The sequence below is a fragment of the Muntiacus reevesi genome, chromosome 5, assembly GCF_963930625.1.
Source record: "Muntiacus reevesi chromosome 5, mMunRee1.1, whole genome shotgun sequence".
Lineage (NCBI taxonomy): Eukaryota > Metazoa > Chordata > Mammalia > Artiodactyla > Cervidae > Muntiacus > Muntiacus reevesi.
In genome coordinates, this window is record NC_089253.1 from 41,027,148 (window position 1) to 41,049,603 (window position 22,456).

Consider the following 22,456-nt stretch of genomic DNA (forward strand, 5'->3'; position numbering starts at 1 on the left):
GGTCTGCTCACCAGAGCATCTGGGGGTTGTGCCTGAGTCTCAAGGGCTCAAGGCTGATGGTGTGGGTAAATACTGTGGATTCCATCTTCTGACAGATAATGGTTTCCTGAGAGATAATGTGTTGAAGAGTTCACAGCTGTCTCTGAGCTTATTAGAAAAGAACACTGTCAGGAATTCTCTGGTGGTCCAGTGCTTTGGACACGGCACTTTTACTGCCATGGACTGGGTTCAATCTCTGGTGGGGGAACTAAGATCCCTACAAGACTCATGAACAGCCAAAAAAGAGAAGAGGAAAAGAACACTGCAATTGATTAGCAATGTCTGCCATGCCGTAATTGATCAGTGATGCCTGTCATTAGCAGGGCGTTGACAGCAATAGTCCCCTGCTACCCACCCCAGTATTCTTGCCAGGAGAATTCTGGGACAGAGGAGCCTGGTGGGCTACAGTCCATGGGGTCACAGACAGTCAGACATGACTGAGAGTCTTGGGCTTCCCCAGTAGCTCAGACAGTAAAGATTCTGCCTGCAGTGCAGGAGACCTAGGTTCGATCCCTGGGTTGGGAAGATTCCCTGGAGAAGGGACTGGCTACGCACTCTAGTGTTCTTGCCTGGAGAATTCCATGGACAGAGGGGCCTGGTGGGCTGCAGTCCATTGAGTCCCAAAGAGTCAGACAGGGCTGAGCGACCAACACTTTCATAACACTTTCATGCCTAGAAGTGGGCATGAAACCTGTTTCTGCTTTAGAGTCAGACTGGACTCTGACACCTAGCACTCTCCTCACCAGGTCTAGCACCTGGGATCTCAGTGTTCTCGTATATATGCTGTGGATGACCAGGAAATCATACCTGTTTACAAAGCTGATTTGAAGATGGGAAAGAATGAAATGAGAAGAGAGCTCTTTGCATATTGTGAAGTACTCTCTGGCTAGAATCCATTCCCATTCCTGAGATTTGTGGGGACACAGGAGGAATTATGCCACCTCATAATTTTAAATGCCTGGGTATACATGGGATTGGGCATGACAGCTGGGCCTGGCCCTCCTTGTGTGTGAAGGGCCTGGGGGAGGAGGCTAAAGTGGGGGCAGGCACCCCATGCAGTGAGGCTGCCCCAACTACTCTGAATTATTTCTGTTTCCCAGAAACCAGGAGGGCTGAGGCCTCTTGCCTAAGGCGGGCACCTGAGGGGCTCATTAGGCCACAAGCTCCTCAGGGAAGGATCCGGGGGAGTCACATGCATGATGTAACCAAGGAAAAAACACCTGGAGTTGGGGAGGGAGGGGTGAGTAGGGCTAGGGGCCAAGTATCCCCACCTCAAGCTCCTGGCCCCAGACGTGGACCCCTCTCAAGACTTTGGCTTTCAGCGGAAGGGAGACAGCAAGTGTTCCTGTGACCCCTCTCAGAAGGCCACAGCCCCAGAGGAAAATCAAAGAAGGCAGGATTTATGGCTTGATGTCCCCGAGGAGTGGCAGGGAGGGAGGGACACAGAGTGGGTAATGTTTAACCGTGAATGGCCATGCCCGGCTGGCAGAGCAGGCTTCAGGGCCACCCAGTCCAACTTCTTACTTAGAAGGTGAGGAGCTAATGCTCAGAGAGGCAAGGTCATCTGGGGGAAGGGGGTGGAGCTGGAGGGAGGACACACCACTTTCCTCCAAGCCCTTAGTCTTTCTCCACACCCAGCATGGAAGGCCGAGTCCAAGAGTCCCAAGACTGGAGCACCTCTATGGGTGAAGGCTTGGAGGCCTCCCCAAACCAGAGTGACAGTGAGCTCCTGGGCAGCAAGATCACTGCCTGTCTTATTCTCTGAAGCATCTCCAGCACCTCAAACACTGCCTCCATGTAATGTTGTCACTGTTCAGCCACTCAGTCATGTCCGACTCTGCGACCCCATGGTCTGCAGCACACCAGGCTTCCCTGTCCTTCACCATCTCCTGGAGCTTGCTCAAACTCATGTCCATAGAGTCGATGATGCCATCCAATCATCTCATCCTCTGTTGGCCTCTTCTTCTCCTGCCCTCAGTCTTTCCCAGCATCAGGGTCTTTTCCAATGAGTCAGCTCTTTGCATCAAGTGGCCAAAGTACTGGAGCTTTAACTTCAGCATCAGTCCTTCCAATGAGTATTCAGGGCTGATTTCCTTTAGGACTGACTGGTTTGCACTTGATTAATGAACACATGAGTGAAAGTCCTGCAGGCAGGCAGCCTGCCATCAGGGAGCCCCACCAACTTCCTGGATGAGTAAAATACTTTCACTTTCCTCATTCCTAGGTTCCTGGGGGACTCTCCCTAACCAGCTTCTTCATTTTACCAGTGGGGAAACTAAGGTGCCAGGAGGGGACAGTCACACAGCTGGTTGGGAGAGGCCAAGATGCATTGATTACCTTGTCCCAATTCCCTCCCACACCTCCTAAAGTGAGAGAGAGGCCCAGGGTCTTCAGTCACCCAGGGAAGAGGACCCCTCTCTCTAGGTCCCGTCCATGTGCACCCCTCAGTTGAGGCCTGGCCTCTCCAGGGCACCTCAAGCGAGCTTCAGACAATGGCGAGGAGAGAAAGAGGCCAGGTGCCAGCTGGTGGGGCCGAGGCTGGCTGTCGACATCCTGCCATGAGCATGGATGGGCCCTCGTGGAAGCTAAGCCTCAGCTGGGAAGGGTTCACAACCGAATGGGGTATAGGACGCATGCCCAGGGCAGGGCAGGAGGGTGACAGCCTGCCTCTGTGAGGGCGTCTGTGGCAGGCAGAGAGCACTTCCTGTTGGGGAGATCAGAGGCTTTCCAGAGAAAGGAAGGAAGGACATTGTCTTTGGGAAGGACACTGAAGAACGGGGAGAGGGACTTGACCCAGGGCCCGGAACTTGAGCTCAAGCAAGTCATTTAACTAACGGGACTTCCCTGGTGGCCCACTGGTTAAGAATCTGCCTGGCAATGCTGGGCATGTGGGTTCAACCCCTGGTCGGGGAACTAAGATCTTACATACTGCAGGGCAACTAAACCCATGAGCTGCAACTACTGAGCCTGTACACCGCAACAAAGATCCTACATGCCGCCACCAAGACCCAATGCAGCCAAATAAATAAATAAACATTTTTAATTACAAAAAACCCAAACTAACCTGTTTCTGGCTTATTGTAAATTGGGGGTAATAACACAAGTATCTAGAAGTAATACAGGTGAAGTGCTTAGAACACTGCCTGGCACACAGTAAGTTCCAAAAATATCTTTTAGGCTTTTAACAGATGCACTTAATAAAAAGCTGATGAACTTTTTGTTCACATGGCGCAGGCTTGTATTTTGTTTTTTTCATTATTATTTTTACTACTATTATTAATTTTAAGGAAAAAAATGGCAGAGTGCAAGATCAGGCATGAGTTTTTTTATTCTAATGAAATACATTTATGAAAAGAGAGTTAATGATTGTGTCCAACTAGCCCAGGTGAGATGCATGAGACAAGTGCTCGGGCCTGGTGCACTGGGAGGACCCAGAGGAGTCGGGTGGAGAGGGAGGTGGGAGGGGAGATCGGGATGGGGAATACGTGTAACTCTATGGCTGATTCATGTCAACGTATGACAAAACCCACTGAAATGTTGTGAAGTAACTAGCCTCCAACTAATAAAATAAAATTAAAAAAAAAATGATTGTGTCCATATGTAAAGAGCAGCACATAATATTTGATGAAAACTGCTCAAAATTTCTCATGCTTACAAAGGAGTCTCAATAACAGATGGGAAATTAGCTGTCTCTAGATTCTTAGTTTCTAAATGATCTAGCTAGGCTTAAGTTACTGACAAGTTTTGAGTATACCAGCTTCAGGCACGGCTTGATCATGAAGCCCAAACAAGGTCATCAGGAGTCAGCGCCTCACCCTATCTGCTCTGTCCCTGACTGGCTCCATTCTCATGCAGGTCCTGCTCATGGTGGTAAGATGGCCACTAGAAACCCCAGCTTAGCTGCCCCAAGACGGGCATCCCTGCCACTTTCCCATTATTTCCAACAAAGATATCAGACCTGGCTCTGCTTGGTCTGCCCTGAGTCACGTGCCTGTTCCTGACATCAGGCATTGTGGCCAGGAGACAAGGTGAGATAGGGAAGGCTGGGGTCCCCTAGGGACCAGGGCTGAGGGAGGGGAAACTTCCAGAGGGCTCGGGGCACTGTTGGCAGGAGAAGGGGGACCGGATGCTGGGCTGATGTCACCTTGGCTGAGAGTCAGGTATGAGAAAGCTGCCTTTCCGCAGTACATACCTAGGCCAGGTCATGTCCCCAGCTGGGACAGGCTCGATCCCCACGTGTCTCTCACACCAAGCCCGGCACTCTCTCCTTTTATTGCCTCACAGGGACCTGTAAGCGGGAAAGGAAAGGTTTGCTAAGGGGACGACTCCAGATGAACAATGCTGGGCAAGGAAGGGTAGTGCCATCGTGGGGACAACCCACGGCATAGGGAGAAAAGGACTGACTTTCACCTCAGCACAGCACCTTGACCGTGGGGGTTCTCATTAAAGGTGGAATCTGCAACTAGCTGGGCCTCCCAGGGAGAGGGCAACTTCATGGGGGCCCTGTGATGCCATTACCTCCCAATCCTGCCAGGTCCCCTGGGGCCTCCAAAGCTTTGTGCTTCTGATTCTCTGCTATTTCTTGAATGTACATGTCTTTCTGGGAAGCTGACTCAAACTTCTGGAAGAGAGCAGGGAGTATAAATAGTAAACAACCAAACATTGAAGAGTGGGCGAGCCTCCCAGGGCTTCTCGGGTATGGCAACAGCGACCACAGCACATGGATTTCCCCAGGTGGCCCAAGCCCAAACAGATTGAGTTCAAATCCCTGCTCTGCTTCTTCTATCCATGTGAACTTAGATAGGGCCATTAGTTTCTCTGGGCCTCAGTTTCCTCATCTGTATAATGGGCCATGGTGATAACCGAAACCACATCTGGACAGCAGTCACCAGCAAGCTCCTTCTTGTCCCCGTGTCCCTGGCTGGGCCTCCCTGGTGATGTCCCATTTAGACTGTCCACTTTGGATGGTGGAGAAGCCCAGGCTGGGCACCCTGCTGAGACCCTGGATCCTGGAGAGCAAAGACAGCCTCCCTGGCCTTGGAGGGAGCGTTTCCCTTCTTCAAACGGTTCTCTCCCCCTGAGCTTCTGTGTCGGTTCCCACAAGAGCTCTGAGAGGCAGGAAACTCTCACTAGGAGGCTAGTTTGGGAGGCAGGCAAGGGCCTGGAGCAAGGGGCCTGGAGGACTCGGGTGAGATGAGGGCTAAAACTCAGCCCCGAGTGGCCAGCGACTCATGGGCACAGACCAGAGAGCGCTCGCCACGGCTGACTCAGCCCAGGACTCATACCAAGGGTGCCAAGAGCTTTGGCAAGGCAGATTGACAGTCTGCCATGGTCAGAAGATTCTAGAGATTGTCATCCAGTCTCCTTGCTTTACAGTTGGGGAAACAGGCTCAGGGGGGAGGGGACTTGCCTGGAGTAGGGAGGTGGCAGAGCCAGGCAGGCGGGGTTCTGCTGCAGCCCCTGACTTCTCACTTATCCAGCTAATATCTCCCAGCTCTGCTGTGGAAATAGCAGGGACACAGGGCACCCTCAGAAGAGCAGGGAGCACTCACACCTGTGGCAGAAACCTTGGGAGAAGGACTTTGACCTTCGTTGAAGCTCTGTTGAAGATGGGGCCTCCCACAGGTCCTGGGCCAGGGTTCCTAAAGCCAGGTGGGGGCCCCCAATCAGAAGAAGCCCAGGAAGTTGTCCCAGGAGAACTGGGTTCACCTGCAGCTCAGGGACTGCGAGGGACGAGGCCTCCGGCAGACTTGCGCCCTCTCTGGGGCTCAATTTCCTCATATTAAAAGGAAGGAACGTGACCACTGACCTCTGAGAGTCCTCTTGCTCTGGGTGGAGGCTGGGAACAGCCTGAGGCCTATGGGGAGGGGACACCTCTAAGCAGGAGGGAGTTCCTGCCATTTGAGAGAACAGAGCCAGTATTTTACTGAACCAGGGGCTGCGCATGGAACCCAGGGTGGACGCAGGGGCACAGGAGACCCAGCGCTTCCCTGCCTTCCACACCAGGCCCCAGCTCCCACTCGACACCTGCTGGCAGTCTGCCTGTGAGATGCCCTCCTTGGTTGGAGCCTGCTCTGGGCGTTGAGCTCTGTGGGGTCTCAGAGGAGAGGGTGGGGGCCAGGCCTGGGCTGAGAAGCCTGGTGGTTAGAAACAAGACTGATGAGGCTCTGCTGCTTTCGGACCACGTAAGCAGCTAGAAAGCAGTTGGTGAACCCTCTGCCCCGTTCCTTTCACTCAACAGATATTTACTGAGCATCTATTATGTGGTAGGCCCTGTTCCAGGTACTGCGAACAGCTAAAAAAAAAAAATCCAAATCCTGCTGTTGGGACTTTCCTGGTGATCCAGTGGTTAAGAATCTGCCTTCTAATGCAGCGGACACAGGGGACTGTGAAACCTTCTTTACATTCCTTTTATATTGATATATAGTAGTTTCTTTAATTCTCAGATCCAGCTTGCATGGCAAACATAATTATTATACTGTTTGTACAAAGGAGACAACAGAAACTCAAAACAGTTAATGATTTGGCCCAATTCACAAAGGTGGTGGTGCTGGTGGTTTAGTCATTCAGCCTGACTCTGCGACCCTATGGATTATAGCCTGCCAGGCTCCTCTATGTGATTTTCCAGGCAAGAATACTGAAGTTGGGCAAGAATACTGGAAATGGGTTGCCATTTCCTTCTCCAGGGGAACTTTCAGACCCAGGGATCGAATCCGGGTCTCCTGTATCGAAGGCAGTCTTCTGCATTGCAGGCTGATTCTTTACTGACTGAGCCAGCACGGAAGCCCCCTGCTTTCTAATGCAGGGGACGCAGGTTCACTCCCGGGTCAAGGAACTAAGATCCCACATGCCTCAGAGCAACTAAGCTTGCACATCACAACTACTAAGCCCATGAGCCACAATGAAGATCCAGCGCAGCCAAAATAAAAAAGCAAAACAAAAACAAATCTGTGCCCTCATGGTGCTTCCGTTCTTGAGGGGACAGAGGTGTAGGGGAGAATAAATTGCGATCAATTAAGGGAATTACATAGGCTGATAGGAGGACTTAGGTGTCACAAAGGAATACAGAGCAAAACAAAGGATTTGGAGAATGTGGGTGGGGGATTGGGCAGTTTCAAACCTAACAAGGCTGGTCACACAGGACATCGTTGTGCTATTTGAACAGAAAAAAAAAATTGTTTTTTTTTTTAATCTTTTTTTTTTTTTTGGCCACACCCTGTGGCTTGTGGGACCTTAATTCCCTGACCAGGGATTGAACCTGTGCCCTCAGCAGTGAAAAGCACAGAGTCCTAACCACTGGACCCCCAGGGAATGCCCCCCTAAAACTGTTTGGAAACATTGAACATTTGAGCAAAAAGTTGAAAAGAGGAAGGTGACAAGGAGGGATGCGTTAGGGGTGCTGGTCATTCAGAGGACTGATGAGCAGGGGAGGAACAGGTGATGGGGGCACAGAGCATGGGGCGCACTCAGGGGGGCTGGAAGGCCACTGAAGCCCTTGGGCTCTAACACCGAAAGCTACAGGAGCGCCCAGTGGACAGTGGAGGGCTTTGAGCGAAGGACAGTCATGATCTGACCGGAAACCACTGGAGAGACTGCTGTGGCCATCCGGGTGAGCGGAGCCCTGGTTCTTCTGTTCAGTGGGGATAAGAGTGGTAACTGCCTCTCAGGTTGCTGCGTGAAGGCGCAGCAGCTCCTTCCTCGCCCCTTCCCGCCTGCCCCATTCACCAGGCCAGGCCCTGGGGAGACAGACAAGAAGCAGCCGGCACAGCCTTGCTCTAGAGGTTGCCAAGGCACGGGTCAGATGGACGTGGAAGAGCTCAGATTTTCAAGTTCTTAATCATTCTTATGGAGAAGGGAATGGCAGTCCACTCCAGTGTTCTTGCCTGGAGAATCCCATAGACAGAGAAGCCTGGAGGGCTACATACAGTTCATGGGATCACAAAGGGTCAGATATGACAGAGCAAGTAACATACACACACACCATCATTCTTGAGATTCTGGAAAGGTCTGAGGATGCCATGTGCCCTGAGGAGGATGACTGGGCTGTAACAGCTCATCCTGTCATCTGGGAGTTGGAGAAGATACCTCCCCTGGGTCCCACGAGAGGCATCTGGGCTGAGACCTATGACGAGGATGCTCAGACACTCTGACTTCCCATTCAAGGCCTTCAGCTGTGGCTTGCATGTTGCACACAGGCACTGGGGACACGGTGGCCCTTGGATACTTCAGGCCCACTAAACCACCACCACAGGGGGAACGGGGTGGGGGTGCAGGAGCAGGCCAGAGTAGGACTGCGGTCCATAGGCAGCTATTGATGACTAAGTCATGCATTCAGCCCTCCAATTCTTTGTTCACTCATTAGAAGGATAAAAGCTGCACTTGGACGAACCAGGACAAAACCAGCCACCAAGTGCTGGTTGGAGCTTTCGTCATACACGTGTGGTCCCCAAAATAAAACTTGCATCACAGATGTTTCACCAGAGAGAAAAACAGGATTCCTTTCATCAAAGCTGTAACTTTTAAAAATATATGTATAAGATGGTAAGCTTCTTCACACTACTTTTTTTGAACTCTATTTTTATTTTGAACTCTATTTTATTTGAACTCTATTTTTTTGGCCACCCACCCCCCCATGGCATGTGGGATCTTAGTTCCCCCATGAAGAACTGAACCCACTCTTCCTGCGGCGGAAGGATGGACTCCTAACCACTGGACCACCAGGGAAGTCCCTATAACTTCATTTTAAACAACCTCAATTGAACATTACAGTTTAAAAGAATCAAATAGGAAGTTGACCTGGAGCAACTTTAAATATATATACAAATAAATAAAATACATACTTTGTTATATACTCCTTGCTGGGCTTCCCTGGTGGCTCAGCGGTAAAGAATCCGACTGCTGGACTTCCGCAGTGGTGCAGTGGATAAGAATCCACCCGCCAAGGCAGGGGACACAGGTTCACCCCCTGATCTGGGAAGATCCCATATGCCTCAGAGCAACTAAAGCCTGTGTACCATGCCTGCTGAGTCCAAGTGCCACAGCCTGTGCTCTGGAACAAAAGAAGCCACCGCAGTGAGAAACCTGGGCAAAAGCAGCAAAAACCCAGTGCAGAAATAAATTTTTAAAGTTAAAAAAAAAAAAAAAAAAGAATCTGCCTGCCAGTGCAGGAGATGTGGCTTTGATCCTTGGGTCAGGAAGATCCCCTAGAGAAGAAAATGGCAACCCACTCCAGTATTCTTGCCTGAGAAATCCTATGGACACAGGAGCCTGGCGGACTACGGTCCATGGGGTCACAAAGAGTCAGACACGACTTAGTGTCCTAGTGTGTTAGAGTCTGTCTTAACAATAATACTCAGTGCTAATGCTTAATGATCAACAGTTATACTTAAGTAGAGTCTTTTCCCTCGGCTTTTTTTTTTTTTTTAATTATTGTTGTTGTTGTTCCATAATAACAAAGTTTCCTTTATGATTATAAAGGTGATGCAGTGAGTGGACTAGCTGGATCCAAAAGGTTACACCTCTGGGACGTCCCTGGCAGTCTGGTGGTTAAGACTCCGTGCTCCCAGTGTAGGAGGCACAGGTTTGATTCCTGGTTGGGGAATTAAGATCCCGAATGCCATGCTGCTGCTGCTGCTAAGTCACTTCAGTTGTGTCCAACTCTGTGCGACCCTATAGATGGAAGCCCACCAGGCTCCCCGATCCCTGGGATTCTCCAGGCAAGAACACTGGAGTAGGTTGCCACTTCCTTCTCCAATGCACGAAAGTGAAAAGTGAAAGGGAAGTCACTCAGTTGTGTCCGACTCTTAGCGACCCCATGGACTACAGCCTACCAGGCTCCTCCATCCACGGGATTTTCCAGGCAAGAGTACTGGAGTGGGGTGCCATTTTCTTCTCCACCCAAATGCCATGGGGTGTAGGAAAAAAGAAGTTTACGTGTCTTAAAATTAAAACCATAAGGCCAAATTTTCCTCCTCAGACTTTGGGTAAATACTTCCTTTTAGAAGGCATCTAGAACTCTATCCACAAGTTAAAATTCACTTACTTAGCTCCAAGAAACTTTCCCTTCAAAAGCCAGTTTCAGAGCTGTCAGGATTTGGGTATTTTAAGCTCATGAGTCTTTCCTGTGAATATGTATATATTCCAAAGATATATATATATTCACAGTTATATATAACTACGACTCTAGAGATCTTCTTTCCCAGTTTTCTTTCAAAGGTATTCCCCAGAGATTTTATTTCCTCAAGAGCAACCTTTCCTCCTTTCCTTAAGGCAAATGAAAATACTTTCACTAGGCTCTTAACAGGGTTTTCCAGGTGGCACTAGTGGTGAAGAACTTATCTGCCAATGCAGGAGACAGTAGAGATGAGGGTTTGATCCCTGTATTTGATTCCCTGGAGGAGGGCATGGCAACCCACTCCAGTATTCTTGCCTGGAGAATCCCATGTACAAAGGAGCCTAGCAGGCTACAGTCCATGGGGTCACAAAGAGTTGGACATGACTGAAGTGATTTAGCATGCATGCAGGCCCCTAACAGGTTTTTAAAAGCCCCTCCACCCCAAGTCTCCAACCCCTGACTTCTAACTACTAGCAATTACTATTCAAAAGTTCAATACCAAAAAAATAAATAAATAAAAGCTCAATATAGTTACCCCCTGGTCTCCTAATGTTTCATTAAGCTATGAGGTTTTTTTTCAAACAGGTGTCCATTGAAATTCTACTACTCCAACCCCAGGGGAGCTACAACAATAGCTTGGACAGGACAGGGCTATAAAGCCTGACATTTATACAAGGATTTCAACTACTATAATGAGACAAACCTAGACAGCATACTAAAAAGCAGATACATCATTTTGCGGGCAAAGGTCTGTATAGCCAAAGCTATGGTTTTTCCAGTAGTCATGTCTGGATGTGAGAGTTGGACTCAAAAGAAGGCTGAGCACTGAAGAAATGATGCTTTTGAACTGTGGTGTGGAGAAGACTCTTGAGAATCCCTTGGACCGCAAGGAGATCAGTCAATCCTAAAGGAATCAGTCCTGAATATTCATTGGAAGGATTGTTGCTGAAGCTGACACTCACATCCTTTGGCCAACTGATGCAAAGAGCTGACTCTTTGGAAAAGACCCTGATGCTGGGAAAGCTTGAAGGCAAAAGGAGAAGGGGGTGGAAAAGGATGAGATAGTTAGATAGCATCACCGACTCAGTGGACATGAATCTGAGCAAACTCTGGGAGACAGTGGGGGACACAGTGGCGTGCTGTAGTCCATGGGGTCACAAAGAGTTGGGCATGACTTACTGCCTTAATAACAACAACAGTAGTAGTGAAGTAAACCCACCCAGAAGTGCTTATAGTAATAATTTTAAGAAAGTGAAGTCACTCAGTCGTGTCTGACTCTTTGCGACCCTGTGGACTGTAGCCCACCAGGTTCTTCTGTCCATGGGATTCTCCAGGCACGAGTACTGGAGTGGGTTGCCATTTCCTTCTCCAGGGGATCTTCCCGACCTAGAGATCAAACCCAGGTCTCCCGCATTGCGGGCAGACGCTTTAACCTCTGAGCTACCAGGGAAGCCCCTCAAATGTGCTCCAGAGTTAACAGTTGAGGTGCAGCAACTTTCAAACTTCTGTGACTATGACCTTGTGAGTACATATATTCTGATATAAATCAGAATCTGATATAAATATCAGAAACAAATGTGCTAACAAATACCACTTACCTTCTCTTCAAGGGCACAGGCAGCAATGTTTTCTTTCTTTCTTTCCTTATTTGGCTGTGTAAGGTCTTGGTTGCAGCACATGGGATCTTCAATTTTTTGTTGCAGCATGTGGGATCTCTGACCAGGGATTAAACCCGGGCCCCCTGCATTGGGAGCAAGGAGACTTAGACCACCAGGGAAATCCCATAAATGTTTTCTGTTTTGTTCATTCTATTTAATTTTTGCTAATGCTACCAGGCCGAGCTATATGAAACTGGTATCTGTGTGGCCCAAACGGTCAAATACGGGAAATTTCATATGGTCCAATTTATTTGTGACACTAAAGTAACTCTACAATCTACTTAATGGGCTATTTAGTATCCCATAGTTTGAAAACAACATTGTTTAGGGGTTATTGTCATTTTAAAAATTAAAATGGGCCTGAAATTCATTTTTTTCACTTAATATGGCATACACATCTTTCTATGCAGGTATTAGGTTGGCCAAAATGGTCATTCAGGTTTTTGTAACATCTTATGAAAAAACCTGAACAAACTTTTTGGCCAACACAATACTACACCTTTCTCAAAGGCTTAATAGAAACCACCACACATGATTACCCCAACTTAAGTTAACTGATGTCCACTGGAGACTCTTAGATTTTTTCCAATTACTTGTTGTTCCAAACCATGCCAAACTGAACATCCTTGTCATAAATGTTCATGTGCTGGTGCTAGAATTTCTGTAACGTAGACTCAGGGAGGCGGGGTGGAAACACACTGTGGTCTTAGCTGTATTTCAAAACCTTTGAAGAAAAATTACTGCCACTGTTTTCCCTTGGTGCGCTTGGTGGAGAGCAAGTGGGGCTGACCGCAGGGGCCCCACCAGACACCCCTTTCTGTGCAGCCCTCATCTCTCTACAGCCTTCTTCTGCAAGATGGGAAGTTCCAGCTCATCCCAGACCTCTCCCTCTGTAGACAAACATCATGGAGGAACCCAGAGAAACACTGCCCACCACTAGTTTAAATTGCTGCCCAAGTTCCTTAAACTCTGCGGACTCCACTATCACATCTACAAAAAGGAAATAAATCTCTTAGGGTTGTAAGGAAGATAAAGTAGGAAATGTGGATGCTTTATAAAATGTCACAGCAATTAGCCATTCTTTTCAGCTAGTGCTGCGCTGTTGTTTCCCAATCATGAGACACAGCTTCTTCCACTGCCTACTCACATTCACCCTATAGTTCCCTTGGGAAGGGCTCAAAACAAAGACACTAAGCCTCACTCTTCATTTTTTTATTTTAATTTTTGGCCTCCTGGCCTGGCACAGCAGGAGGGATCTTAGTTCCCCCATTAGGGATTGAACCAGCACCCTGTGCAATGGAAGAAAGAAATTTTAACCACTGGATTGCTAGGGAGGTCCAAGGCTCACCTTTTTTTTTTTGGAGTGGGGCACTGAGTGGCATGCTGGATCTTAGTTGCCGGACCAGGAATAGAACCCCTTCCCCCTGCAGTGGAAGCAAGGAGTCTTAACCACTGGACTGCCAGTGAAATCCCAAGCTCATCCTTCTGAGTTTCCAATCTGTGGAGTCCCCAGCCTCGGCTTCTTCACTTATTCTGGACTTGAGCACTAACGTAAAGAACCAAACTCTTGGACAAAGTCATTCATTACACTACAAATATTTATTGAGCACATACTACATGTCAATTATGCTAAGCACACGTGAGCATCAAGTTTCTTACTGGCAAAATGAAAAATGGCGCTTCTCAATAAACAATGGGCATCTTGGACCGAACAGTTCTTGTGCGAGTCTGTCCAATGACCTCTAGATGACAGGGGCTCTACCTTGTAATTGAAACAACCCACTGAGAGCCCTACACATTTCCTCAGGGGCATTTCCACCCTGGATGAAGGATCCCGTCTACCCTCTACGATTGATTTCGGAAGCCAGGGAATGAGGGGAAGCCCTAACACTGGCAGATTTAGGATGACGCCCTTCAAGGCCCAAGACAGTAGGATCTGGATCCTGTTTCCGCGGAACAAAGCCCTACGGTGGCCCCAGGGTGACGTCAACAGCCTTGGGGCTCTCGGTTCTGACTCCAGAACTCTTACTCCCTCTGCGCCTAAGACACAGCAGCGGAATTTCAGGTTTCCGTTCCAATAGGGCCTGGGGTCCTGGAAGCGCGGTGCTCTGGTCACCCAAGAACTGGGGATGAGAAGAGTTAACGCGAGTGGCCACGCAGAAGCGCCCCTCCCCGGGCAGGCTAGAAAGATTGTGCATCCCAGCACCTCCCGGCGCCTTCGCGGTCACGTGGGAGTGAGGGCGGGACCAATCGAGGAGCCAGCCAATAGGCTGTGCTGTCCGTGGGCGTGATAGCCAATAGGAGCAGGGAAAGGGGTCCCGGGATACGAAGAAACGGCGGCCGGGAGGGGGCTACCGGGACATGGGGCTTCTGACCATACTGAAGAAGATGAAGCAGAAAGAGCGGGAGCTGCGACTGCTCATGCTGTATCCTTCCTGACGCCGGAGCCGGAGCTGCGAGGGTAGCGGTGGGGAGATGGGGGGGGGGGGGGCAGTGTCAGGCGCCCCCTACCGGGCGCTGCGTGTGCGGCCGGCCGGCCTGTACCAACTGCCCATTGTGCGTCACGCTCGTGGGCCCTACCATCGCTTTTGGCTGGGGGGAGCCGGGAGGAGGCCGTACCATCGGCTCGAGGCGGGGGGGGGGGGCTTCGTTTCCAAGGTGTGGGCGTCACGGCGCGGCGGCCGGACCAGGTGTCCCAGTGTAGGGGGAGGCGGGGCTGGTGACTCGAACGCTACCACCGGTCGGCCCGAGCGTGGGGCCGCCGTCCTCCCCCGCCCTGGGCGCCTCCTTCCCGAGTTGGAGGGTGCCAGGCCTCGGCCCCGCCCTCAGGGTCGGCCTCTCGGGGGCGTGCGGGCCCCGCCCTACTCTCCCAGTAGAGGGCGGGGTTGGGGCGGTGTGCCGTCTGCGGGTCGCTCGGTTCGTGTGGGTCCGACTGTCCATCGCTTTGCAGTCTCACGGCCAGTCGGAATCCCCGCGGTTGACTGCTTGTAGGCCCGAGGGCCTTGCTGACTTTCTGAGTCTCGCTCGCAGGCAACCACATCCGCTCCCCCTCCTCCGTGCCAGGCTGGGGCGGGGTGGGGGGCAAGCTGAGATCCAAGAGCTGGGCCGGCCTCACCCCCAGCAGAGAGGAGACATTTATATGCACAAATAACTTAGTAATATTTACATCATGTCTGTTTTTAAGAACCCTGAGACAGGCACAGAGAATTCACTCTCCAGTAAACATTTATTGAGCGCCTGTTCTGTGCTAGGTTCTCTCCTGGGCGGCTAGGGAAAACAGCAAAACAAACAAAAATCCTACCTTCGGACATTTTGTGTGATACTGAGGGAAGAAAGATGTTAGCAAATTTAATAAGTAAAATATATAGCACTTACAGAGGATAATCCTGCATAAATAAGGTGGTCAAAGAAGACCATAATGAGAAAGTGACAGTTGAATCTAGACAGGTGAGGGATGAATTATGTGGAGATCTGGAGAAGACTGTTTAAGCAAAGGGAGCAACAAGTGTAAAGGTCTCCGAGGAGGAAGCCAACTAGTGTGTCCAAAGGACTGTGGAGGAGGGAGGTGTGACCTGAGGGAGCGAAAACACTGGAAGACCAGGTCAGATGGAGGAGGTATTTCAGGTGGGGCCTTTTAGTTCTGAACTTTTCCTCTGTTTATTTATTAATTTATGTGTGTGTGTTTTAAGGAGGACCATTTTTAAAGTCTTTATTGAATTGGTTACAATATTGCTTGTGTTTTGTGTTCTTTCTTTTTTGGCTCTGAGTCCTGTGGGATCGTAGCTCCCTGACCAGGGATTAAAGCTCCCTGACCAGGGATTGAACCCACAGCCCCTGAATTGGAAGATAAAGTCTTAACCACTAGACCACCAGGGAAGTCCCATATTTTTTATTGTTTTTTAATTTTATTTTTATTTTGCATTTAAATTTTATTTTGTATTAAATTAAAAAATTAAAAATTTTAATTTATTTTGCAGTTGATTTTTGGGCTTCCCAGGTAGCGCAAGTGGTAAAGAATCTGCCTGTCAGTGCAGAAGACGAAAGGGACAGGTGTTCAGTCCCTGGGTGGGAAGATGCCCTGGGGTAGAAAATGGCAACCCCTTCCAGTATCTTTGCCCGGGAAATCCTATGGAGAGAGGAACCTGGTGGGCTACAGTTCATAGGGTTGCAAAGAGTCAGACGTGACTAAGCACACACATGCACGTTGTTAATTTACAATATTGTGTCAGTTTCAGGTGTATAGCAGAGTGTTTTAGTTATATATATATATATATATATTCTTTTTCCATCCATTTTTTGAGATGGTTGGATGGCATCACTGACTGGATGGACATGAGTTTGAGTAAGTTCCAGGAATTGGTGATGGACGGGGAAGCCTGGTGTGCTGCAGTCCATGGGGTCACAAAGAGTCCGACACGACTGAGCGGCTGAACTGATTCTTTTTCAGGTTCTTTTCCCAAATAGGTTATTACCGAATATTGAGTAGAGTTCCCTGTTCTATACAGTAGGGGACGTTTCCTTTAATGAGAAACGCAGAGAGGAAGCGAGAGCTGAGACTGGTTAGGCCACTGCAGTAACACAGGTATGGTAGGATGGTAGCTTGGATCAGGATGGAAGCAGTGATGGATGTTGATTTAAATCTTGATAGTAAGACCAGCAGCAATTGCTGCAGGATTGGCCATGAGCGTTAGAAGAAGAATGGTGTCATCAAGCATGGCTCCTAGCAATAGGATGAATGAGGAGCCACTTGCTGACAGGTATTATAGAAGGGGATGGGGAACACATCCAGGGGGAAGATGAGAGCTCAGATTGGGCCCTGTAAGATGCTGCTGCAACATCCTAGAAATGTCACCTGGGCAGCTGGATATAGAGACCAATGTCCAGGGGCGCAGCCAGGTGGGACGTTTGAATTTGGGAGTCATCAGCATAAAGATGGTATTTGAAGCCATGATCCTGGATGAGACCACTGAGGGAGTGTGTGTAGACAGGGAAGAGAACCTCGGGGCCGAGCTCAGAACAAAAGGTCAGGGCGATGAGGAATGGTGACCAGGGAAATCAGGAGGAGAGCCAGGTAAGGCCATGTCCCGGAGTGGAGGAGGGGGCTGGCCAGGAGCAGGAGGAAGAGGGTTGAGACTACCTGGTCAGTGGAGAACAAGGCTAAGGACTGACCTTGGCCAGAGCAGTTTCGGGGAAGCAGTGGGAGCAAAGGTCTTATGGGTTCACAAAGGAGCAGGAGGAAGAAACTGGAGAGGGTGAGTATGGACACCAGTTCTGAGATTTGCTATAAAGGGAAGGAAATGAAGGAAAAAGTCAGGGGGAGAGGGGTCAAGAGAGGGTGGTGTTTGCCTCTTCTTGGTGGGAGAGACATCTGCTCATCAGCTGATGAGAATGGTTCAGTGGAGAAGGAAGCAGGATGATGGAACTGGGGTGGGGGGTGATGAGGGGAGCAATCAACCACCAGTGATCAGGGACGAAGAGAGAGGTCCTCTAGCCCCCCACTCCCAGGTGTAAGCCCCCTGGGTGTTAGAAGGAAAAAGGAGGGTAGTTTTCTCCGGCTGGTGAATGTACCCATTTGTTTGCACACTCAGCAGCAAAGGGTTTGGAATATTCCAGAAACAAAGAGCAAGGGTGGCTGCCTCCAGATACTTGCTCTGGTTGTCGCCTCTGCCTGGAATGCTCTTCTTCCCCTGGTCCTTCCAAAAGCCGGCTCCTTGCAGTCTGGGCCTTGGTCCAGCTGTCTCACACTAGAGTGGAAGCTGCACAGGGCAGCGACCGTGACTCCAGGGCACCCCGAGCGCCAGAGGTATTCTGGAGCAATGTAGGCTTTAAGCATGGGGTTGGCCAATAAGTTCATCAGGTTTTTCTGTAACATCTGTGGCGAAACCGAAGGAACTTTTTGGCCAACAATACATTTTTATTTTTTATTATTTGCCTGCACTGGGTCTTCATTGCCACACAGGCTTTTCTCTAATTGCAGTGAGTGGGGGCTGCTCTCTTGGCAGGCTTCTCATGGTGGCGGCTTCTCTTGTGAAGCAGGGCTCTAGGGCCCATGAGTTTCAGTGGTTGCGGCTCCTGGTCTCTAGAGCACAGGCTCAGTAGTCGTGCACGGGCTTAGTTGCTCCTTGCTGTGTGGAATCTTCCCAGACCCGGGATCGAACTCAAGTTTCCGGCATTGGCAGGTGGAATCTTTACCACTGAGCAACCAGGGTAACCTGGCCAACAGTGTATGTTGTGGGATGAATTAAGAGCATCTGGTCATAAGATAATATATTTTCACATTTATCATGTAGGTCAGGCAGGTACTCAACATACTTTGATGTGTGGTCAGAGAGGGGCCCTGGGATGGTGTCACCAGCCCACAGAGCCTGAGGGCTTCTCCTTAACCTGGCACACCCGCAGGGGCCTGGACAATGCCGGCAAGACAACCATCCTCAAGAAGTTCAACGGTGAAGACATCGACACCATCTCCCCCACACTGGGCTTCAACATCAAGACCTTGGAGCACCGAGGGTGAGCGGGGTCCCCCAGGGCGGGCCTGCCCAGCACAGGGCAGGGAGGGCAGGCAGGGGCCAGACTGACCCTATAGCCCCCACTTCCCTGTCCAGATTCAAGCTGAACATTTGGGATGTGGGCGGCCAGAAGTCCCTGCGGTCCTACTGGCGGAACTACTTTGAGAGCACCGACGGCCTCATCTGGGTGGTGGACAGCGCCGACCGCCAGCGCATGCAGGACTGCCAGCGGGAGCTCCAGAACCTGCTGGTGGAGGAGGTGGGCAGGGGGCTCCCCGCAGTGTCTGGGTCCCAGTGCGTTGTGCACCTGTGTGGGTGTGTGAACGCCACCCTCAGCCGATCGCCTGCGGGGTCCATGATCCCAGGGGGACACAGGTGGGGTCTGTCCCTTCACCCAGCCCTCACCACGTGCCCAGCACCCTTGGGGAGGCAGAGACGATCTGTATACCCGCCCCAGGGAGGCTCACAGTGCCGTGAGCAGAGCACGGGTCCATGTGGACTGAGACGTGGGTCCATGTCTCTGCAGTATCACTGCTTCACCACCCTGAGCTTCAGCTTCTGCACCTTGAGTCAGGCTTTGGGGAGGGTGACTTGAGGCTGGTCTGTGAAGCTTTGGCAGGCAGTGGAGCCTGGCTCAGGAGTTGGACTGTTTGGTTAGTGACCTCAGGCAAGGCACTTAGTTTCTCTGAATCGCCACTGCATCTCTCAGATGGGCATTATATTAATAGTTACAGTGATCTTAAAATGTACTGTCTGGGCCAAAACGCTCTTTAAATAAAATTGTAGATTTATAGAAAAGTTGCAAAGATAGTAAAAAGTTACCCATGTATCTTTTACCTGTTTTCCCTTAATGTGAACATCTTACAGAAGTGCCAAACATTTGTTAAAACTATTTAATAAGAAATTAACAAGTTACTGTTAACCAAACTACAGGTTTTGTTTGGATTGCACCAGTTTTTCCACTAATGTCCTTTCTCTGTTCCAGGGTTTAATCCAGGTTACTCCACTGCATTTAGCTGAAAATCAGGACACTTTTGAGAGTTGAAGAGGGAGTCGTTAATAATTATTCAGGGACAACAGGCCTAAGCAGTGGTCAAGCAGGTCCAGTGAGATTCTGGCTGTTGAATGCTCAGCCCTGGCCTGGCACCTCAAGTCCCTTTTTAAGGGCTAGAGCCACCATTCACATGGAGGGACTCCCGGTCACAAACACACAGAAGGAAATAACTGGAATCACAGGCAGAGAGGGAGGCCTGTCAGGGTAGTGGGACAGTTAGGGGACTGTATGAACTTGGAGGAGGGGAAGCTCATTGCCCACAGCCCCCATAGCCCCTGGGATAGTTGTGTTCTTTTTGATGGCAGGTCATCAGGTCAGAGCAATAGAGAAGCAGAAGCTTGGGGATCATCTTGTCCATCAACTCCTCCCCTTGTCCATCACCCCCTGCCCTTATCCATTACCCGCTCCCCTAGTCCATCACCCCCTCCCCTTGTCCATCATCCCCTCCTATTTATAGAAGAGGAATCTGATGCACGGAGGAGAGAGGAGAGAGGTGCCCACTGGTTGTGACTGTGTTGGAACCAAGGTCTCAGCCCAGCCCACGGCTCCCTCCAGCCCTTAATGGCTGGACAGGAAGGCCGTGTTCACACTGCCCACCTACTTGTGTCTTTGTAGTCACCATGGGACCTTGCTCTAATCTTCCAGACTGATCTCTGACCCCAGCTGCTCTGGCTGACTAGCGCAGGGGCCGGGCTGCCCTCTGAGCCTCCACCCTGCCTCCCCTTACCCTCTGTTTCTCTTCCCCAGCGCCTGGCTGGAGCGACCCTCCTCATCTTTGCCAACAAGCAAGACCTGCCCGGAGCACTGTCCTCTAACGCCATCCGCGAGGTGAGTCCAGGCCTTGGCACAGGCTCCCAGAGGAACAGGGGCATGTGATTCTTAGCTGCTAATTATTTAGAAAGCATTTATTAGCCCCTATTGTGTGGCAGGACCTATTCAGGGTACTGGAGATTCAGTGATATGAGACAGAGTTGTGCTCCACAGTCTGGGGGATGGCAGACCTGCAAGTAGATTATCCCCGGGATAACAATAGCCAACATGCAGTGGGTGCTTTCTCTGTGCTAGGCTCTTTGCATGGATTAACTTATTCAGTTCTCACAGCAACCTCCTGAGTTAGGAACCATTATCATCATTCTACAGATGGTGAAGGAGGCTTAGAGAGGTTAGGTAACTCACCCAAGGTCACATAGCCAGGAAGCAGACAAGCCAGGGTTTAAACCCAGGCCTACGTGACCTCAGGTTACATCTTAACTCTTACTCTGGAGCTTGAATACCAGAATGAGAAAGAGTGGGATTAGAATCTAGGTTCTTCCACTGATCAGCTGTGTGACCTTAGACGGGCTGCTTAACCTCTCTGATGTTTACTCCTCAGTAAAATGGCAAACACTATCCCTGGCTTAAGGGGCCACGGGGGCGAATGGATAAGAGGACATTTGTAGGGCCTGTAGCACAATGTCAGGAGCCCTTGTTGCCATCCTGTTATAAGGGGGTAGTGTTGGCATGGCGGTGACAGAGCCCGGGTGCCCTAGGAGGCCGCAGATCTTCTCCAGGGCCCAGGGGAGGCTTCCCAAAGCAGGCCCTTGATGGGGCTTGGATTTCCACTGGGCCAGGGGAAGGAAGGGGCAGAGGGTGAGCAGGGCCTATGGTCTCTGAGGCCCACCGTCACCTTCCGCCCTCCCAGGTCCTGGAGCTGGACTCCATCCGCAGCCATCACTGGTGCATCCAGGGCTGCAGCGCCGTCACCGGGGAGAACCTGCTACCTGGCATCGACTGGCTCCTGGATGACATCTCCAGCCGCATCTTCATGGCCGACTGAGCCGCTCCTGATGCCCCCACACCCAGCTCACAGTTCAGGCGCCCCCCCACCCCCCCGCCCACCACCAAGCACCATCCCTGGAAGGGTGGGAGTCCGCCAGCCCAACTAACAGCCCCCGCCCCATTCCATACCCTGCTGCTGCTACTGCTGCCCACCGCTGCTCTGTGGCCAGCCGGCTCCTAAGGCGGGAGGCCTGTCACCCTGGCTGTCCCCCTGGCTCCTGACCCGGCCCACCTGCAGCTGCGGGGCCAGGAGGAGAGGGCTGTGGCTGGGAGGGGGAGGCCTCTGCTGCTATCGAGGCTGTGGGCCTCATCATTTGCTCAGCTGTGAGAATAAATCGTTCCCCGCTCCCATTCCTGGCTGAGTCATTTGTTGATTCTACAGCCCTGCAGACTGCCTGGAGCCCGCAGCCCAGTGGGGGACGAAAAAGACATCATTTCAGTCAGAGGATTAACTGTCGCTGTGTCAAGGGAGTGGCAGAGAATTATAGAAGCACAGGACAGGGCATTGGAATTCTTACGGAAGAGTTCAGGTGGGCTGCCCAGAGATGACGTGAAAGCTGAGAGTCAAGGATGAGTAGAAGTTTTCTGGCCAGAGGAAGGGGAGGGACAGTTGACTGGAGCAGCTGCTACCCTCAGAGGAATGAATGAGAAAAAGGAAGGCACCCCCACGTCAGGGCTCTCGGCTTGGCGAACGGAACATGGGCTGAACCTCAGCCCCCAGCTTCCCACTGCAGCCAGGAATCTGCGCAATGGGCAACCTGCACGGCTGTGTGAGGCGGCGCTGGTTCAAGCAGAGGGGCTCACAGGACGAGGCCTGAAGAGCACGGGCTCCTGGGAAACAGGGAGGGGTGATGACTCCGGTGTAGGAGGATGTAGACATCTGTTGGGGTCCTTTAATGGACTGGGACCTGGCGGTCCGGAGTCAACGATAAGAAAGTGAAAGAGAGAGCCAGAGGGAGGGAGAGAGAGAAAGACAGACACGGGGACCCAAGCTCTGACAGGGACCCAAGCTCTGATGGAGCAAAGGTGCTTTAATGATTTTTCTGTGAGTATGTATAGGTTGTAGTACAAGAAATTTCTTTTGATAATGATGATCAGAAAACCAGACATACAGTAACCGTTACCCAGGGAACAAAGGATAATGTCACAAGTTCAGGAGACAATCCATATCTCAAGAAGGGGGGGCAAGACTAACCAGTTTTGTCGTAAAGAGGATGTTTTACTAAAGGAGACCCAAGCCCGCCTCACACAATGACCTCAGTCC

The 22,456-nt window shown here is 50.6% G+C and overlaps 1 protein-coding gene across 2 annotated transcripts; it reads left to right on the forward strand.

Annotated features, from left to right (window-relative positions):
• Window positions 1-13,892: 13,892 nt before the first annotated feature.
• ARL2 (ADP ribosylation factor like GTPase 2) lies at window positions 13,893-21,543 on the forward strand. 2 transcript variants are annotated; one of them, XM_065937679.1, is made up of 5 exons: window positions 13,893-14,237; window positions 18,211-18,321; window positions 18,417-18,579; window positions 20,122-20,202; window positions 21,056-21,543. In XM_065937679.1, exons 1-5 carry the CDS (start codon window positions 14,173-14,175, stop codon window positions 21,188-21,190), a joined length of 555 nt encoding a protein of 184 aa, XP_065793751.1. In that variant the 5' UTR covers window positions 13,893-14,172; the 3' UTR covers window positions 21,191-21,543. The 2 variants fall into 2 exon arrangements, with proteins under 2 accessions (XP_065793751.1, XP_065793750.1); XM_065937678.1 differs by lacking the exon at window positions 13,893-14,237 and having other exon boundaries at window positions 18,113-18,321.
• The last annotated feature ends 913 nt before the right edge of the window (window positions 21,544-22,456 follow it).